The sequence below is a fragment of the Lepus europaeus genome, chromosome 15 (assembly GCF_033115175.1).
Source record: "Lepus europaeus isolate LE1 chromosome 15, mLepTim1.pri, whole genome shotgun sequence".
Classification (NCBI taxonomy): Eukaryota; Metazoa; Chordata; class Mammalia; order Lagomorpha; family Leporidae; genus Lepus; species Lepus europaeus.
Genome location: NC_084841.1, coordinates 47,965,920 through 47,984,428, shown reverse-complemented (window position 1 = coordinate 47,984,428; position 18,509 = coordinate 47,965,920). Strand labels below are relative to the sequence as shown.

Below are 18,509 nucleotides of genomic sequence, written 5' to 3'. Positions count from 1 at the left end.
TCATTTAATTTTTCTGACATGTTACCAAATTATTCCGGAAATTAAAAAAAATTTCTTACTGAATTTTGGTGACATTCAGGCTTCGGCCTGTTTCTAGTCTGTGTGCTTTGTCCCATTGACTTTGTTTATGCCTGTGGTAGCATTGTACTGTTTAATTACTATAGCTTTATAACAAATCTTGATATCAAATAGAATAAGTTCCTGTTTCTTAGTTTGCAGTTTATGGACATTGCATAACTTCTTTTCTATTTTCCCTAGTGGACTTCTAATCTGTTTGGATTCATTGTATTTAAGAAGTAAAAATAAGCCAGCAATTATGTGTTGTACTTGAAATCTTGTGTTCAGCCAAGCAGTTACCTTATGAGTTAGTAGGTGAAAGCTTATTAGGTGTAGTGCTTTTGCCTAAAATGAAAACTGCCTGAGTAATGCTTTTTATTAGTATAACTCTAAAAGCACTGATATCTGTTATTTAGTACTTTACTCTGTTGTAAGCGTTATGGTGTGCCATCTCATTTAATTCTTTTTAAAAAAATTTTAAATTATTATTATTTTTATTTGACTGGTAGAGTTATAGACAGTGAGAGAGAGGCAGAGAGAAAGGTCTTCCTTCCATTGGTTCACTCCTCTAATGGCTGCTACAGCCGGCGCTGCACCGATCCAAAGCCAGCAGCCGGGTGCTTCTTCCTGGTCTCTCATGCAGGTGCAGGACCCAAGCACTTGGGCCATCCTCCGCTGCCCTCCCAGGCCACAGCGGAGAGTTGGACTGGAAGAGGAGCAACCGGGACTAGAACCTGGGGTGCTGGCGCTGCAGGCAGAGGTTTAGCCTAGTAAGCCTTGGTGCCAGCCCATCTCATTTAATTCTTATGATTCTAATTTTCTCCTTATACAGAAGCTGAGGTTAGAGCTTAAAGGTCAGAAGGTTGGTTAAGTTATAGAGTTTGTATAGGAACCCAGAGGTTTCTGGCTGCAGAGAATCTTAGCTGCTGTGCCAGCCTGCCCAAGAGTCTTCCACATACTCACAGACCAGAGCAGATGTCTCAGATTCTGAATCCTAACTGAACTTGGCAACATTTTTGCCACAGTGGATTCTCAATGAGTGACATGATTGATGAACAAGGCAAAGAAACTTTTTTTTTTCAGTTCTTGAGATAACATTTTTAATTTACATTATAGTCAAGGGCTTAATGCTATACTTAATAAAGAGTGAAACAAGTGAAACAAAACAATGACCCTTTGTATGTAGATACATGACACATGTATGTATTTTAGGGAATTGTGCTGATGTCTGTAATCTTTAGGCCTACAAGGGCAGACTATTGAATGGCTGACAACTGCTGTGATACTTCTCTCATTGATGCTGACAAAGTCATCCCCATTCTTTCAGCTGAAAAGTCCTGACATGTGTGACTTGTTACAGAACTTCCTGGTGCCTGGACGCCAGACCACCTTTTTCCACATAATAATATTGCAGGCATGAAAATCTTCCAGTGACCCACGGGGTAATAATCACGATAGAAGCTTTCTACATTATGTTTAGTGAAGTTACTAAAGTATTATGTGGATATTTACATGTGTTGGTCTTTTCTTTCATGCTCTAATGTGGTTATGTAACTGTTTATAGACAATTAGCACGTAAGAGGGAAGACAAATAATTTATTACCCAATAATTCAGCTATGTTGGAGCATTGTGAGATTTTACTTGTTCTCTCTTTATGGAGGCCCAGAGCCAAATTTGCTTCTGTGTATCAGTGAATAGTTTCCTTAACAAGATTTTAAGGACAATCTAGCCAAATTTGTCTCTAATTTATATTGTTTCTTCTTTGATGATAGTTTTAACATAGCATAGGTTGAATATCTCTTATCTGAAATACTTGGGATCCGAAGGATTCAGACTTGGTATGTTTTAGATTTGGGGATTTTTACATATGTTTTACCAGTTGTGGAGTGGTACAGTTTTAGCAGAGTTGCTGCTCGGGATGTCTGCATCCCATATCCGCAAGCCTGCTTTGAGTGCTGGCTGCTCTGCCTCCTATCCAGCCGTCTGCTCTTGTGCACCCTGGGAGGTAACAGAGGATGGCTCAACTTCCTGGGTCTCTGCCACGCATGTGGGAGAGGCTGGCTCCAGGCCAGCTTCCACTGTTACAGGTATTGGGGGATTGAACCTAGCAGGTAGAAGATCTCTTTCTCTGGTTCTCTTTCTCTCTTTCTTCAAATAAAACAAAACAAAATAGATTTTTCCGATTTTGCATGCTAAATCTGAAATACAAAATATTCTCTGCTCCTTCTCCTCATTCCTGTCTTTTGCATGCTCGCTCTTCTCTCTTCTCACCACTGTTTCTTAAACACTCCAGGTGTGCTCCCATGTCTTCCACATCTTTGTTCCTGATGTTCCCTTTATCTTGAAAGTTGGTCTCTCCCGTGTTTCCTTGCCTTACCCTTCCTTCAGATTTCAGCTCGATGTCACCTCCTTTGAGAGAAGTCTTTCCTGAAATGTTAGAAGCATGTTCTGAGTACACCCACTCATTTCTCAGCTCCTTTCTGCCTTATTTTTCTCAGAAGCATCTTTCTTTCTGATATCTCATTTCTGTATTTTTTATGAATATTATCTACTGGAAGGCAGATGAGATCAAATTTTTTTAAAGACGTATTCATTTATTTATTTGAAAAGCAGAATTACAGTGAGGGGGAGTGACAGAGAGATAGGAATATCTTCCATCCACTGGTTCACTTCCCAGATGGCAGAAGCCAGGAGTGAGGAGCTTCATCTGGGTCTCCCACATGAGTACAAGAGCTCAAGTACTTGGGCCATCCTCTGCTGCTTTTCCCAGACAATTATCAGGGAGCTGGATTGGAAGTGGAACACCACGACACAGACCAGCACCCCTATGGGAAACTTGAATTACAGGTGATAGCTTTACCTGCTACACCAGGACACTGGCCCCCCAGGGATTTTGTTTTATTCCCCACTTTAGTTCCTTCCTAAAATAGTTCTTGCAGTAGGCAGGCCTTAATACTTACTTGTTGAGTAAATAAAATAATGAATTAAAATATGGCCATGAGCTGCTTTTCTTTCCATGGACTTGACTATGGAAAATTGAAAGCTGTCTACATCGATGATGATGGTGGTGGTGATGGGGATCATTAGCAGCATTTCCTGAGTAGGGGACTTGTGTATAAACTCTCCCTTTCCCTCCCACATAGATTCATTCCCTTTGCAATCAAACCGAAGCTCCTGAGGCCGGCTTTCAAGGCCATCTCAGGCTACTTCTGTGCTGGCCTGCTGGGTGTCACTTTTACCAAGCCCTCACCCTCACAGCCTAGGCTGCAGTCACCGAGTGACGTGGAGTTCCTCTGAGCTGCCTTTTGTAGATGTGTCTTGCAGCACCTGTCTCGTTTCTCAATGTTGAGGATAGTTTGCCTCCAACTCCAAGACTAGTGGGAACTTGAAAAGGTTGGGTATAGAACAAATGAATGGTGGAAGCAGTTTCACCACGTGAGTGTGTCCAGGGACAAAAATGGTTGCAAAGAGCAAAATATTAGAATACACTAACTGGAGCAAAACCATACCTGAGGTACGGGTGTTGCCATGTCGCCTGGTTAGATCAGCACACTTAACTGCCAGAAAAAGCCCAGGTGGAATGAAGGGTTATTTGACAGGCGTTATTTAGAAATAAGTGGAGCCGTTTGGCAGAGGGCTGACTATGGGAGTGTTGGTCCTATTACTTGATTTGTGAGTCACTCAAGAGGGTGGCCCTGCTGGTCTGCGGGTGGGGTGAGGGTGGGATAGGGGATAAGACATGGCAAGGATTCAGGGCAGGGACTGTGGGAAGTTCTTGCTCAGACTGTCCTGAACCAGTCAGCAATGTGAGTGCTGAGGGTGAGGTCAGTGTTCGCCTGCTGCCTCTGGCTCAGTGGGAAAGAGGACAGTGAAAATGTGGTTGTGTCTGCCTTGTGGGTGGGATGGTTTTGTTTCCTGTGCTGATTTGTGAGCGACAGTGCATCTGTAGTCAGATGTGAAAATATTTTATGTGATTTTAGTAATTTCATAAAAATGTGAACAGAGTTAAAATGTCTATAGGTCTTAAAAGATCAAACTTTTTGTCTTCATCAGGCTTGCTGCAGAGAGAGCAGCTGGCAGTTGAAGCGTTTCAGATTTGCTGCCTCCTTCTGCCTCCTGAGAACAGGAGGAAGTTACAGCTGTTGATGAGGATGATGGCCAGGATCTGTCTCAACAAAGAGATGCCACCCCTGTGTGACGGCTTTGGCACAAGAACGCTGGTAGGTTGAATCTCCACATCTAATGTGGCTTGAGTTTTTGCAATGAGATTGCAGCTGCATGAAGTTCACTAGTTTGGGAGGCCAGAGGGAGGTGCAAGGCAGGCTTGCTTCAAGAGCCGTGGCTGTGTATCCACCAGACTGCTGTTTTCTTATGGAGCACAAGGAAAAGTATAGACCGAAAAAGTGTAGTCATCTGTGCTGCCTCTGGTTTTACTACTTTTTAACTTGATAACCCACTGTCAACACAACAAGAACAGATGATGGATAGCAAGGTTAAGTGGTTTATTATGAAAGCACCAGTCTCTCCAATGCCAGGAAAGAAAGCATTGCAAAGCCTTTGTTATTATACCAGTTAAGAGAGATGGCAGCTTACGTAATGGATTAAAGAGCAGAAGTGACATCCATAGGTGGATGACACAGGCTGGGAGGTGAGAGAACGTGTATCCCCTGGTAAGGGCTAAAGCTCCATGGGAGAGGAGGTTTCTTCAGATGTTCTCAGTTTCACTTTATAAACACATGCTGTTTTTGAATTGTACCTTGTAACACCAGCATGTTTGTTTTTTAACACTTATTTTTTGATTGAAAAATAATTATATTTATTGTCTGTAATGTGGTATTTTGACATGAATATTTTGTAGGAAGATTAAATCAAGTTAATGTGCCCGTCATCTCACCTGATATGATTACTTTTGGTGGTGAAATAGTTAAAATGTACTCTTCAAGCAGTTTTGAAATGTACAGTATTGGAGTACTTAAGATGCATCCTTGGAAATCATGTTACATAGTATATTTTGTATTTCTGGTTACTATAAATAGAGTCTCATCGCTCGACTTTTTCCCAAAGTTCCCTGGCTTTGTTCAAATATGTTTGTCAAATATAAATTTGTAAGTCCAGAGAAAACAAGTTAACTAGGAAAAGATGTAATGATTGAGGTACCACAAATGTTAGCAGGTATTTCTTTTTAAATCAATGACGAAATAAAGATGTTATTTCACTAAGTGGTTTTGAAGAACTTTGAACTTAAGAATGCTACATGGTCCAAGTCATGGTGATGATTATCTTCAGTGTGTGTGTGTGTGTGTGTGTGTTTTACCATATATAAAAAAGGGTACCAGAATCCAAGATGGCAGAATAGGGAGGGAGCTTACTGTTCTAGCCTTGGAGAAGATAGTGGAGAAGTGGAGAGAGTACAATCTCAGAGAACAGTTAGGGAGAAAACTGCAGAGGAACTCTATGCAAATTAGAGGGACACTATGAATCTATGTGGAGGGTGTGGATGCACGCAACTCAGGACCCCAGCAGCCGAGAGCCTCAGCACCAGCTTTAGAGAGTAGGGTGAGACCAGACTGCAGCAGCTGGAGCCACTTGTGATAAAGCTGCAGGAAGAGCCTGGTGTAAGTCTTGCTTGGAGCCCTGTGAGGGACAGTATACATACCAACCTAGAGGAAACAAAAGGGTTGTTTTCCCTCTCCCTTACCACCCGGCACTGGTGTCCGATAGCCAGCTGAGAGGCGACTGCCATTTGTACATATGTAACAGCTGCACCAGCTTGTGTCCATGTACCCATGTAACAGCTGCACCAGATTGTGTCCATGTACCCAGCAACCAGCTGAAAGGACATGCCTGAATCTGGCTAGGAGAATTGACAGAGGGCTGGGTGTTTGTGACATTGAGCCTTGTGTGCTGGGACTGTGAAAACACTGTGGCTGTGTGGCAGGGCACAGGGTTTGGCTAGAACTCTGGGCAGTCACTGTGAGCAGCTCCACATGCTCAGGGTTCCCTAACTGAATGGTGAGAGTCATTGCTGCAGGATCCATGCTCACAATGAGGACTGTGTGGATCTTTTGTGTGGTTCTTGGGGCAGCACAGATGAATATTGCATGCATTAGGGCATTGGTCTCCTTAGAGGAGAGGAGGTGAGCATGAGACTATGCCAACAGAGCTGATCAAACCTTCCCCTCTGATAAAAAGAGAGAGAGAGAGATGTACCACGCCTAATTTGGGTGCTATCTTGGAAAACTGCCCTCACCCTGGAACACTGAATAGTGCTTCCTGGCCATACCCAGTACATGCCTCTGGGTATTCACTAAAAGAGTAGACCCTCCACTAAGCCACAGAAGCATACTTAAAAGATAAAGATCATCAGAAGGAAAAAAAAGTATCCCCACAAATGCCTAAAAATAAATGCAGAAATTCAAGAAACAAGAATAAGGACAACAACGTGACACCCCCAAAAGAATACAACAGCACTTCAATACTAGAATGAGAAAATGAAGGGATTAAAGAAATGCCAGAAATGGAATTCAAAAAGTTGATCAGGGTTACTTAAAAGTAATCAGAAACAAATCCATGAATTAAAGAAATCCATACATGACATGAATGAACATTTTCCCCATGAAATTGAGATTTTAAAGAGAAATCAAAATGAAATATTAGAAATGAAGAATTCAGTAGATCAAATAAAAAAATGCAATGGAAAGCCTTAACAACAGAATCTGTGAGGCCGAAGAAATAATATCAGAGTTAGAAGACAAATTTCTGGAAATTTTACAGTCTGATAAAGTGTTGGAGATTTATGGGATTCTGTTAAACGACTCAACATACAGGTCTTAGGAGTTCCTGAAGGCATGGAAAGAGAATGAGTCAGAAGGCTTTTTTAGTGAAATAATTTCAGAAAACTTCCCTAATCTGAAGAAGGGGACGTCCAAGTAAAGGAAGCACATAGAACTAATAGACATGACCAGAAAAGAACTTTACCATGACACATTGTAGTCAACTCTGTACACTAAAACATAAAAGATGATAAAATGTGCACGAGAGATTACTTTCAGAGTCTCTCCAAATTGACGCATAGCTGACTTGTCTCATCAGAAGCTCTACAGGCTAGAAGATAATGGTGAGATATATTCCAAGTATTAAGAGACAAAAACTGTCAACCCAGAATACTGTACTCTGCAAAGCTCTCATTTGTGAATGAAGATCTTCCATAACAAACATATTGAAAGAATTTGTCACCACTCACCCAGCCTTACAAAAGATGCTTAAGGGTGTGCTGCACACAGAAACACAGAAACATGGTCATCACTATGAAAGAAGGTTAAAGAAGAAACTCTCCCAGTAAAAGTACAAAAGAAATCCAATGTAAACAATAGGAATATTTGTGGAAAAATGGCAAGAACAAGTCCTTACTTAGCAATAGTTACCTTGAATGTAAATGGCCTCAACTCTCCAGTTAAAAGATACAGACTGGCTGAATGGATTAAAAAAACAAAACTCATCTATTTACTGCCTACAAGAAACACATTGCAACAACAAAGATACACATAGACTGAAAGTGAAAGGATGGAAAAAGATAATCCATGCTAACAGAAACCAAAAAGAGCTGGTGTAGCCATTCTAATATCAGACAAAATAGACTTTAACACAGACACAGTTAAAAGAGACAAAGAAGGGCACTATGTAATGATTAAAGGATCAATTCCACAGGAAGATGTGACTATAATAAACATATGCACCAAATTACAGGGCACCTGGCTATTTGAAAAAAATGTTAATGGATCTAAATTAATGCAGTAATAAAACAGTATTACAACAGTAAGGGGGACTTCAATACTGCACTCTCAGGAAAGGAAAGATCAACCAGACAGAAAATCAGCAATGAAACAACAGAGTAAATCAACACTATAACCCAAATGGACCTTGCAAATATTTACAGAACTTTTTATCCTACAGTTGCAGAATACACATTGTTCTCACCAGTGCATAGAACTTTCTCTAGGATAGACTACATGGTAAGGCATAAAACATGTCTCATAATTAAAAACAAAATCAAAATCATATTGTGCACTTTTACTGACCACAATGGAATGAAGTTGGATATCCAGAAATCAGGAGTCTCTGAATCCTTTTTAAACACATGGAGACTAAACAATATGCTTGTGAATGAACCATGGTTCATAGAAGAAATCAAGAGAAGTCAAAAAATTTCTGGCAATGAATGAAAATGACAATACAGTATATCAAAACTTATGGGATATAGCAAAAGCATTGTTAAGAAGTAAGTTTATAGTGATTGGTGCCTACATCAAGAAATTGGAGCTGGTGCCGCCGTAGCTCAATAGGCTAATCCTCTGCCTGCGGTGCCAGCACACTGGGTTCCAGTCCTGGTTGGGGCACCAGATTCTGTCCCGGTTGCTCCCCTTCCAGTCCAGCCCTCTGCTGTGGCCCGGGAGTTCAGTGGAGGATGGCCCAGGTGCTTGGGCCCTGCACCCACACGGGAGAACAGGAGAAGCACCTGGCTCCTAGCTTTGGATCAGTGCAGTGTGCCAGCCATAGCACGCTGGCTGCAGCAGCCATTGGAGGGTGAACCAACGGCAAAGGAAGACCTTTCTCTCTGCCTCTCTCTCTCACTGTCCACTCTGCCTGTCAAAAAAAAACAACAACAAAAAGAAATTGGAAAGGCACCAAATAGATGAGATATCAATGCATCTCAACAACCTAAGAAAAGAATAGCAAATGAAACCCAAAACTAGTAGGAGAAAAGAAATAATTAAAATTAGAGAAAAAATAAAATTGAAACAAAAAATTACAAAAGATCAGTGAATTGAAGAGCAGTTTTTTTAAAAAAATAAAATTGATACAACATTGACCCAAATGCCAAAAAATAGAGGGAGAAGAACCAAATCAATAATGTTAGAGATAAAAAGGGAAATATAACAGAAGATACCCCAGAAATAAAAAGAATCATCAGAAATTATTACAAAAAGCTATATGCCAACAAATCTGGAAACCTAGAAGAAATAGATAGATTCCTGGACACATACAACCTACCTAAGTTGAGCCATGAAGGCACAGAAAATGTAACCAGACCAATAACCAGGACAGAAATTGAATCAGTAATAAGAACTGTCTCAGGAAAGAAAAGTCGAGGACCAGATGGCTTCACTGCTGAATTCTACTGGACACTTAAAGAACTACAATTCTTCTCAAGCTATTGAAAACAATTGGAAGGAATCTTCCCAAACTCCTGCTTTGAAGCCAGCATCGCCTTAATTCCTAAACCTGAAAAAGATAAAGTAGAGAAAGGGAACTAAAGATCAGTTTCCCTGATGAACATAGACGCAAAAATTCTCAATAAAATACTAGCCAGTCGACAATACATCAGAAAGATCATTCATCTGGACCAAGTGGGATTTTTCCCTGGTATGCAGGGATGGTTCAACATTCACAAATCAAAGTGGTACATCACATTAACACATTGAAGAACAAAAGCCATATGATTTCAACAGATGCAGAGAAAGCATTTGATAAAATACAGCATCCTTTCATGATAAAAACCTTAAGCAAATTGGGTATAAAAGGAACATTTCTCAACACAATCAAGCAATTTATGACAAACCCACGACCAGCGTCCTATTGGATGGGGAAAAGTTGGAAGCATTCCCACTGAGATCTGGAACCAGACAAGAATGCCTGCTATCACCATCTCTATTCAATATAGTCCTAGAAGTTTTAGCCAGAGCCATTAGGCAAGAAAAAGAAATCAAAGGGATACAAATTGGGAAGCAGGAAGTCAACCTATCCCTATTTGCAGATGACATAATTCTATATATAGGGGATCCAAAAGACTCCAGTAAAAGACCATTGGAACTCATAGAAGAGTTTGGTGAAGTAGCAGGTTATAAAATCAACACACAAAAATCAACAGCCTTTGTATACACAATGTCATGGCTGAGAAAGAACTTCTAAGATTAGTCCATTCACAGAAGCTACAAAAAAAATTAAAAACCTTGGAACAAATTTAACCAAGGATGTCAAAGATCTCTATGATAATTATAAAACATTAAAGAAAGAAATAGAAGAAGATACAAAAAAGAATGGAAAAATTTTCCATGTTCATGGATTGGAAGAATCAGTATCATCCAAATGTCCATACTACCAAAAGCAATTTACATTTTCAGTGTGATACCAGTCAAATTACCCAGGACATTCTTCTCAGATATAGAAAAAAGTGATGCTGAAATTCATATGGAAATAAAGGATACCTGGAATAGCTAAAGGAATCCTATATAACACAAGCAAAGCCAGAGGATTACAATACCAGATTTGAAGATATACTACAGGGAAGTTATAATCAAAACAGCCTGGTACTGGTACAAAAACAGATGGATCAGATGGATAGACCAGTTGTACAGATTAGGAACTCCAGAAATCAACCACGCATCTATACCAACTTAATTTGACAAAGGAGGTAAAATCAATTCCTAAAACAAGATCAGCCTCTTTAACAAAGACGCTAGGAAAATTGGATCTCTACATGCAGAAATATCAAGCAAGACTTGTACCTTACACAAAAATCCACTCAAAATGGATCAAAAACCTAAATCCACAACCCGATATCATCATGTTTTTAGAGAACATTGTAGAAACTCTGCAAGACATTGGCATAGGCAAAGAGTTTTTCACAAAAGCCCCAGAGAGATTCAGGTAGTCAAAGTCAAAATTGACAAATGGGATTACATACAATTAAAAAGCTTCTGCACTGCAAAAGAAACACTCAGCAAAGTGAAGAGACACTGACAGAATGGGAGAAACTATGCAACTGATAAAGGATTAATATCCAGAATATATAAAGAGCTCAAGAAACTCAACAACAACAAAACAATCCAGTAAAGAAGTGGGCGAAGGACTTTCTCCTGTCATTTGCAACAGAATGGATGTACCTAGAAAATATTATACTTAGTGAAATAAGCCAGTCCCAAAAGATAAATAGCATATGTTCTCTCTGATCTATGGTAATTAACAGAATACCTAAAAGGTAGAAGTGAAATTGACCCTTTGAGATGCGCTGACTTGGAACAGCCCTTGTCTCAACTGTTGAGGAACAGTTTTTGTTTCATACTATTTGTTGAACTTTTTACTTAGTATAGAGTTAATTTTATGTGTATAAAGTTAATTGAAAATAGATCTTAGTAAAAAATAACAATGGGAATAGGAGAGGAAGGAGGAAGAAGGGTAGGAGGGCAAATACAGTGAGAAGAATCACTGTGTTCCTAAAGTTGTATTTATGAAATTCATAAAGTTTGTATACCTTAAATAAAAGTGTTCGGGGGGGGGGGGATGGGTGTCTTTAAAAATCGCTTACCATCGTCTACTAAGTTTCTTAACGAGAAGAATCATGTTGTGTTCATTCCAGTTGATGAGAAAATCAACATATCAGATGAACATGTGTGGCCAGGTGCTTTCAGAGTGTGCACCCTGTGCCTTGAGTCATTTCTCATTGACTATTCATGTTTGCCCTTTGCAAATTAGAATTAGATGTTGCCCAGTTCAGGGTAGGGGAAAGACTCCCTTGTGTGTCTTCACCAATCTGCCTCCCTTTTTTCAGATGGTCCAGACATTTTCCCGTTGCATCTTGTGTTCCAAGGACGAAGTGGACCTGGATGAGTTACTAGCCGCTAGGTTGGTAACTTTTCTAATGGACAATTACCAGGAGATTCTGAAAGTCCCCTTGGCTTTGCAGACCTCTATAGAGGAGCGTGTGGCTCATCTACGAAGAGTGCAGGTAAAGAAGATGATATTACCAGTCCTGTAAAGTTAGCAGTGGAAAATCATGTATGCATGTCAGACCCCTGGGGGACATCTTGTTAAGACTTTAAGGGAATTAATATGTACAAAGTGCTTACAACAGGTCTTGGAACATAGTAAGTGCTGCATGTATTGCTCTTACTGAAAAATGTGTGGATTTCATACTTGGTTTTGTTATGTCCGTCAGTTCTATATAATTTTGAACCTAATACATCCAAGACATTCTGGAAATGTAGAAAATACTCACTAAGAAATATCAGAGTTGCACTAATGTGTTCATAGCATTAAATTTTTTCATCTTTTTCTTTTTTGTAACTTTCTTTCTCTTACTAATACAAAGACAAAAATTTTTCACATCAGGAAATATTCTGAAGTGACAAAGGAATGTCCAAGAACACAGCCTCTTGAGCTAAACAATGTATGAATTCATGGCATGCCCTGTTTTAGCTGTGTGACCCAGGCAGATTATGTAACAACTCTGATCTCCACATCTTTCCATTCTTTCACTTTTCTCTTCTGTAAAACAGGAATAACAATAGTTAATACCTACCTCATAGAATTGTTTTGGGGACTGAGTGGTTTAATACACATAAATGCAATAATGTTTATCACATAGTAAATCTTCAACTAGTGGCTACCACTGTTGGGTAGTTAGTTTTATTAGATGATCCTTTCTGGCTGATGTTTAGATTGTCTTCATTTTTTGAAACCACTTTGCAAGCAGTATGGCAGTAAATACTTTTATAGCTCAATACTTTTTGGCTGATCCATGATTATTTTCTGAGAATAAATTCCTAAGAGCAGCATTGCTTGGTCAGAGGCCATGAACCTATTTTACCTATTGATAGCATGTTGCCAAGTTTCCTTTTAGGTTGATTGGTTTGATTTACATTGGTGTCAGTGGTTTAAGAAAGTAAGCATTCCATTTCTTTGCATTGTTGCCTACTCTGCATATTATTATTAACACACATACATACCTTTGCTGTCGTAACTTTTATGGGTGAAAATTGTGGTCTTGGTGATGATTCAGTTTAATCTTTTTTCTCAGTATTTTTATGATCTACACTTAAAGTAAAAATGAAAAAAAAAACCAACTTGGATTGAGTTTGTGGGAGGAGATGTTAAGGCTGTAATTGTGCTGCTCTGGATACTTGCAGTTTTATGTATTCAGAAGCATAGTGCAGGTATGAGTTGCAGCAGCTGAGCCTGGGAACCCTTGACAGCCGAGGGTCAAGGCCGAGCCATGATCGCTATGATTAATGTAACTGCAGTTGAACATGATCTTGTGAAGAGGCATTGTGATATGCACTGAAAAATGTCAGTTTCCACTCAGTTGTCCAATTACTTTTTCTGTCTTGAAAGTACTCTGCAGAATTGCTGAGAAATTGTCCATTTTAGCATTCATGGCCTATAGATCTATTTTATTGGCTAGGCTACCAAGCCCCTGCCTCATGCAACTTGTATTTTTTATTTTATTATTTTTGAAGATTTTATTTATTCATTTGAGAGGCAGAGCTATAGAGAGAGGGGGAGACAGAGAGAAAGGTCTTCCATCTGCTGGTTCACTCCCCCAAAGGTCACAATAGTTGGAGCTGAGCCTATCAGGAGTCAGGAGCCAGGAGCTTCTTCTAGATCTCCCATGCAGGTACTCGGACTCAAGGACGTGGGCCATCTTCTGCTGCTTTCCCAGGCCTTAGCAGAGAGCTGGATCAGAAGAGGAGCAGCCAGGACTCATATTGGATTTCAGCATCACAGGCAGCAGTTTTATCCACTATGCCACAGCACCAGCTCTCGTGCCACTTAGAATTGTGCTTCTTGGACAATGCAGTGTTGCTTGTACTGTTCCAGTGAATCAGCTTGTGGCAGGCCAGGGCCGACCCTGGGATTTATTGTGAGGTGTAGGCAGTGTTTTGGATATGAGCCTTCCACGGGCCTGTCTGCGCCCTCTCATTGCATCCGTCAGTCCTGGGTACCTCGTGTTTTCCTGCTGGTGTAGGACCTCCCTGTCACACTCTCCCTGGCCCTCGCCTTTTGGTCTGGCCCTGTCTATTAGTTTCTAGCTTTCTTACTTCAGATAAAAAAGGATCCTACGTAGGCCCCTTTCCCTTGTGGCTGTGGTCTGTCTGAGATTATCTCTAGCTGATCTGATAAACTGACATTGAGGCATGGAATGTGCTTAATGTAGTAACCCCTCTTGGCAACATATTTATTTTCAGGTGTTGCTTCTGAAAAAAAAAAAAAATTCGCGGACGAAAGAAATAAATGTAATAGTGGATTTTTTTCACTGCTGGAGAATAGTAGGGTGCCATATTTGTGAAAAGGCTCTGGTCTCTGAAATGAAATATTTCTAGTGGATGCTTGTTTCTTCCTAGGCCTTGTTTTCCTTTTGCCGCTTATTTCTCCCTTATCCCGTTTGCTCATGCAGTGGCTGCACGGCTGCTGTTCTCACTTGGTTCTCAAGTGAAAGATGGAGGTGATCGTGGTTCCTCTGTCTACAAAACATCTTAGCTAAGTGCGAGTCTCTGCCTAACCCCAGAGCTGGCAGAAGCAGGTGCTGCACAAGTGGGGAGGGGCCTGGAGAGTTCACTCCTGTGTGTTCAGCATCGAAACTGCTTTGAATTTAAAAAAAAAATTATTTAAGTTTTTACTTATTTTCTTGAAAGATGGGGTGAGGAGATGCAGAGTGCGAGAGAAAGGGAGGGAGAGAGACATGGAGGGAGATTGAGATTGAGAATGAGAATGAGATTGAGAGAGATCGATCTCCCAACTGCTTGTTTATTCCCCAAATGCCTAAATAGTCAGGCTGGACCAGACTGTAGTTGGGAGCCAGGAACTCATTCCACGTCTTGCATGTGATAGCAGGGACTCAACCACCAGAGCCATCATCACCTGTTCCCATCACCTGTTTCCTCCTTTTTCATCATCCTGCTGATGCACACTCACTTTAAGTGATAGTCTCTTTTAAATTCAGTGAGGCTATCAATGGGGTCAGAAGTTTCAGCTGGAACTTGAAATTAGGCGCTCAGATGAGTGCACTCAGGAGCTTCTTGACTGTTAGGCTAAATGCCCATCCTTGTAACTGCTTTGAATTGTTTGATTTTAATGTTTAAATTTCAGATCTTGTTAAAAGGGGAACAAGAGTGTTGATTAAGATGGATCTTTGGGTTTAAAAAGGCAAAAATCTTATATTAGAAACTGTGACTTTAGATGATATTAGTTTGAAATTGAAGAAATACTTTTATTTTCAATATAGACTTTTCCCCAAGTTGGCGAATGGTCTGAATTAATTTGATCTGAATTGATTTTCATACTTTACCTTACAACACACCTTTTTCTGTTACTTTGAATCCTTCTGCTTCAGATAAAATACCCAGGAGCTGATATGGATATCACTTTATCTGCGCCATCATTTTGCCGTCAAATTAGTCCAGAGGAATTTGAATACCAAAGGGCATACGGCTCTCAGGAACCACTGGCAGCCTTGCTGGAGGAAGTCATAATGGATGCCAAACTCTCCACCAAAGAGAAGAAGAAAAAGCTGAAGCAGGTAGGCCGGATGTTCTGTAGATGTCATTTTTCCCCTCCTCCTGTTTTGATGGTTTTTTCATTCTGTATTTTAATAGGTTCCATGGTTCCGGGAGGCTCATTACTGACATGCTTGTTGTCAGTTTCCCAGATTTGTATTCTCCAATAGGGATCTTTTGCCATTGTTGAATTCTTGGTTTGTCAGGCTGTTCTCTGGTATTTGTCCTCTGGTTTGCTACGTGGCTTGATGTGAATTTGTGGAGCAATTACTTTTAATGCAGTGAGGCTATCAGTGAGGCCAGATTTCTTGTGATTATTTTGAAAGGCAGCTCAGAGCCCATTCACAAGTGTAGGGGTGCGGAGTTTAAAAGCCCAGGGTTGTAGATCACCAGTGTCGAGTCAGCCTCTTCCTCAGTCATCACTAAAAGTGTTCAGTTCCAGTTGTGTTAGGCAATACCACTTAGGGGTTCAAAGAATAGTCTTCAGCTCAAAACAGTCTTACTTTGCCCATTCTTAAAGGTTGACCCACAGTCAGATACATTTTAATTTGAGAGGTAACTGGAGCTCCTAACTGCTGGTTCACGCCCTAGATGCCTGGAACAGCTAGGGCTGGGCCAACCAGACCTGGGAGCTGAGAGCTCAATCCAGCTCTCCCAAGAGGGTGGCAGGGACCCAATTACTTGAGTCATCACTGCCACCTCCCAGGGTTTTCATTCGCAGGAAGCTGGAGTCAGGAGCCAGAGCAAGCCTCCAGCTGCAATGCTGTGCCGTGTGACGTGGGTGTCTTCACTGCTGGGTGAAATACCCGCTCCTGTGGTTTGTTTTAAAGACTAAATCCTATGTCGCTGGATTTCAGGTCAAACCGTTTATATAAAGCACTAGAATTCTGGGCTCTTACTCATATTTTTCTCACAGTCGTGTTGGAGATTTCAATGGTGAGTATCAAAGCAAAAATATATTGCCTCTCTTTAAGCTTTTCATAAAGTAATATATACCAGAATGTTCTCTTTTCTCTTCTACTTGGGCAGAAGCTGGTGGGGCCAAGTTGGAGAAGCAGAAGATGCTGAGATGTAACTGGGCCAAAATTCTCCTTAGAACATAAGATATTTTCAAGTCAGAGTTACTTGTGAATATTTTTAAAGCAGTCTATTTATACTTGGGCAGTGGGGAAAATTTTCAGAAATATGACTAAAAGAATTTTATTTGAAGGTTGGATCAAGGCACAGATGAATTAAATATATAGAAACTGGAGACAAATGATTGAATAAAAATAAAACAAAACCAGAAAGCATGAGGTCAAAACTGGCTGCCCAATCTTATTTCTTGTGTCTTTGACACTTCCTGGGCCTTTTTTTGTTAGTTTCAGAAATCCTATCCTGAAGTCTACCAAGAACGATTTCCTACACCAGAAAGTGAAGCACTTCTGTTTCCTGAAAAATCCAGACCCAAACCGCAGCTGCTAATGTGGGCGCTGAAAAAGCCTTTCCAGCCGTTTCAAAGAACGAGAAGCTTCCGGATGTGATGCTTCTGTGGCAGCAGAGGCCCCTGACCACTGCTGTTTGGAGCGAATGGGTGCTTTAGGGGGAGGACTGTGGTGGAGCACGAAAGGAAAATACAGACTACTGAAGCAGAAAGATTATCTGACTTTTGAAAAATTGAGCCGTTATCAGTATTTTTGTAAAAGTCAATGCTGTTTTTAAAATGTACAAATCAATTAAAAAATGCGAGTCAATATGTAGGTGTATAATGAACATGTTTGTAATTGTTACAAAATCTGGGTATTTTCATCTTTTTATTTGTTGTTTTCCATGGTGTTTTTAAAAGGATTGTGTGTATATCCTGGTTACTTATGTCTGTTGTCAACAAGTCTTAGACATAGTGTATATTCTTGAAGAGGAAAGACACTGGGTACTGTTATTGTGATGCTATCGACTTAATAGCCAACTGTGATTTCTCCTGTGTACCGTATGGTTTTCATTGTTATACAGAAAATTTCTGTGTCTTACATTGTGATGGTTCTGTTGGATGCTATTACAGATTTTACTAAAAGCTGGTTCTTTTAGGATATATCCATGAGTTACTGTTTACCTGTAAGTGAAGTAGATTTTTATCTACCCAGGATGGTATAATTTCACTCTTCACTAAAGATGGAAGACTGATTTGTAAAAATTTTTTGATCCTCATAGTCTTGTGATTTTATAAGTCAAATTTGGGTTGTTTTTGTAAAAAAAAAGAAAAAAGGAAAAAAGAGATACAAAGGAGCTAAGTAAAATGAAACTATTTCTTTATAAATATAGTTTTTCCAACTTCCTTATCCCTTTGAAAGTAAATGAAATGGAATGTAAATAAATGCAGGGGTTTTCGTGTTTGTTGCGTTTTTTGTTTTGTACCATACTTAGTAGTTGCTTTTTGGGGTTCATTTAGAACAGCTAGCATTCTGTGCCAGTGTTCTTTATCGGTCATTTATTTCTATAAGAAGATGACAGTTGAGATTTGGGCACTTACATTCTTATGGAGAGGTCCTAACACTAGGGACCACGTAAGTGTGGACTTGATGACTGATCACAGTTTTCCAAAGTACACCAGTGTACACTTCTGGTAACAGTTCTCAGAGTCCCCTTGGCTCAACATCCTCACCCAAACTGGCAATTCTTAGCTTACATTGTTTTCAGTGTGTGATGTTATAGTACCTGTTTACAGTTTACTTTCCATTTCCATGATTATTAATATGGCTGAACACTTTCCCCCTATGTATTTGGACTTTTATACAGATTTGTTTTTTAAGATTTATTTATTTACTTGAAAGGCAGAGTTACAGAGAGAGGGAGAGACAGAGAATGAGAGAGATCTTCCATCTGCTGGTTCACTCCCCAGATGGCAGCAACGGCCATAGCTGGGCCAGGCAGAATCGAGGAGTCAGGAGCTTCTTCCAGGTCTCCCATGTAGGTGGCAGGCAACCAAGTACTTGGGCCATCTTCTGTTTTCCCAGCCCATGAAGAGGGAGCTGGATTGGAAGTGGAGCAGCTGGGATTCAAACCAGTTTCTATAGGGGATGCTGGCCTACAATTTTTTAATTGATACACAATAGGTAAAGTGTGTGGTAAGTATTTCAATACAT

General features: G+C 40.2%; 1 protein-coding gene across 1 annotated transcript in view; it reads left to right on the top strand.

The window, feature by feature from the left end:
* DEPDC1B (DEP domain containing 1B) overlaps positions 1-18,133 on the top strand; it is a 118,153-nt gene extending 100,020 nt beyond the window's left edge. Inside the window, exons 8-11 of the mRNA XM_062211738.1 lie at positions 4,112-4,278; positions 11,667-11,843; positions 15,228-15,413; positions 16,752-18,133. Of these exons, the coding sequence (XP_062067722.1) occupies positions 4,112-4,278; positions 11,667-11,843; positions 15,228-15,413; positions 16,752-16,913 (692 nt within the window). The 3' untranslated portion in view covers positions 16,914-18,133. The remainder of the gene's footprint in view (positions 1-4,111; positions 4,279-11,666; positions 11,844-15,227; positions 15,414-16,751) is intronic.
* Positions 18,134-18,509: the final 376 nt, after the last annotated feature.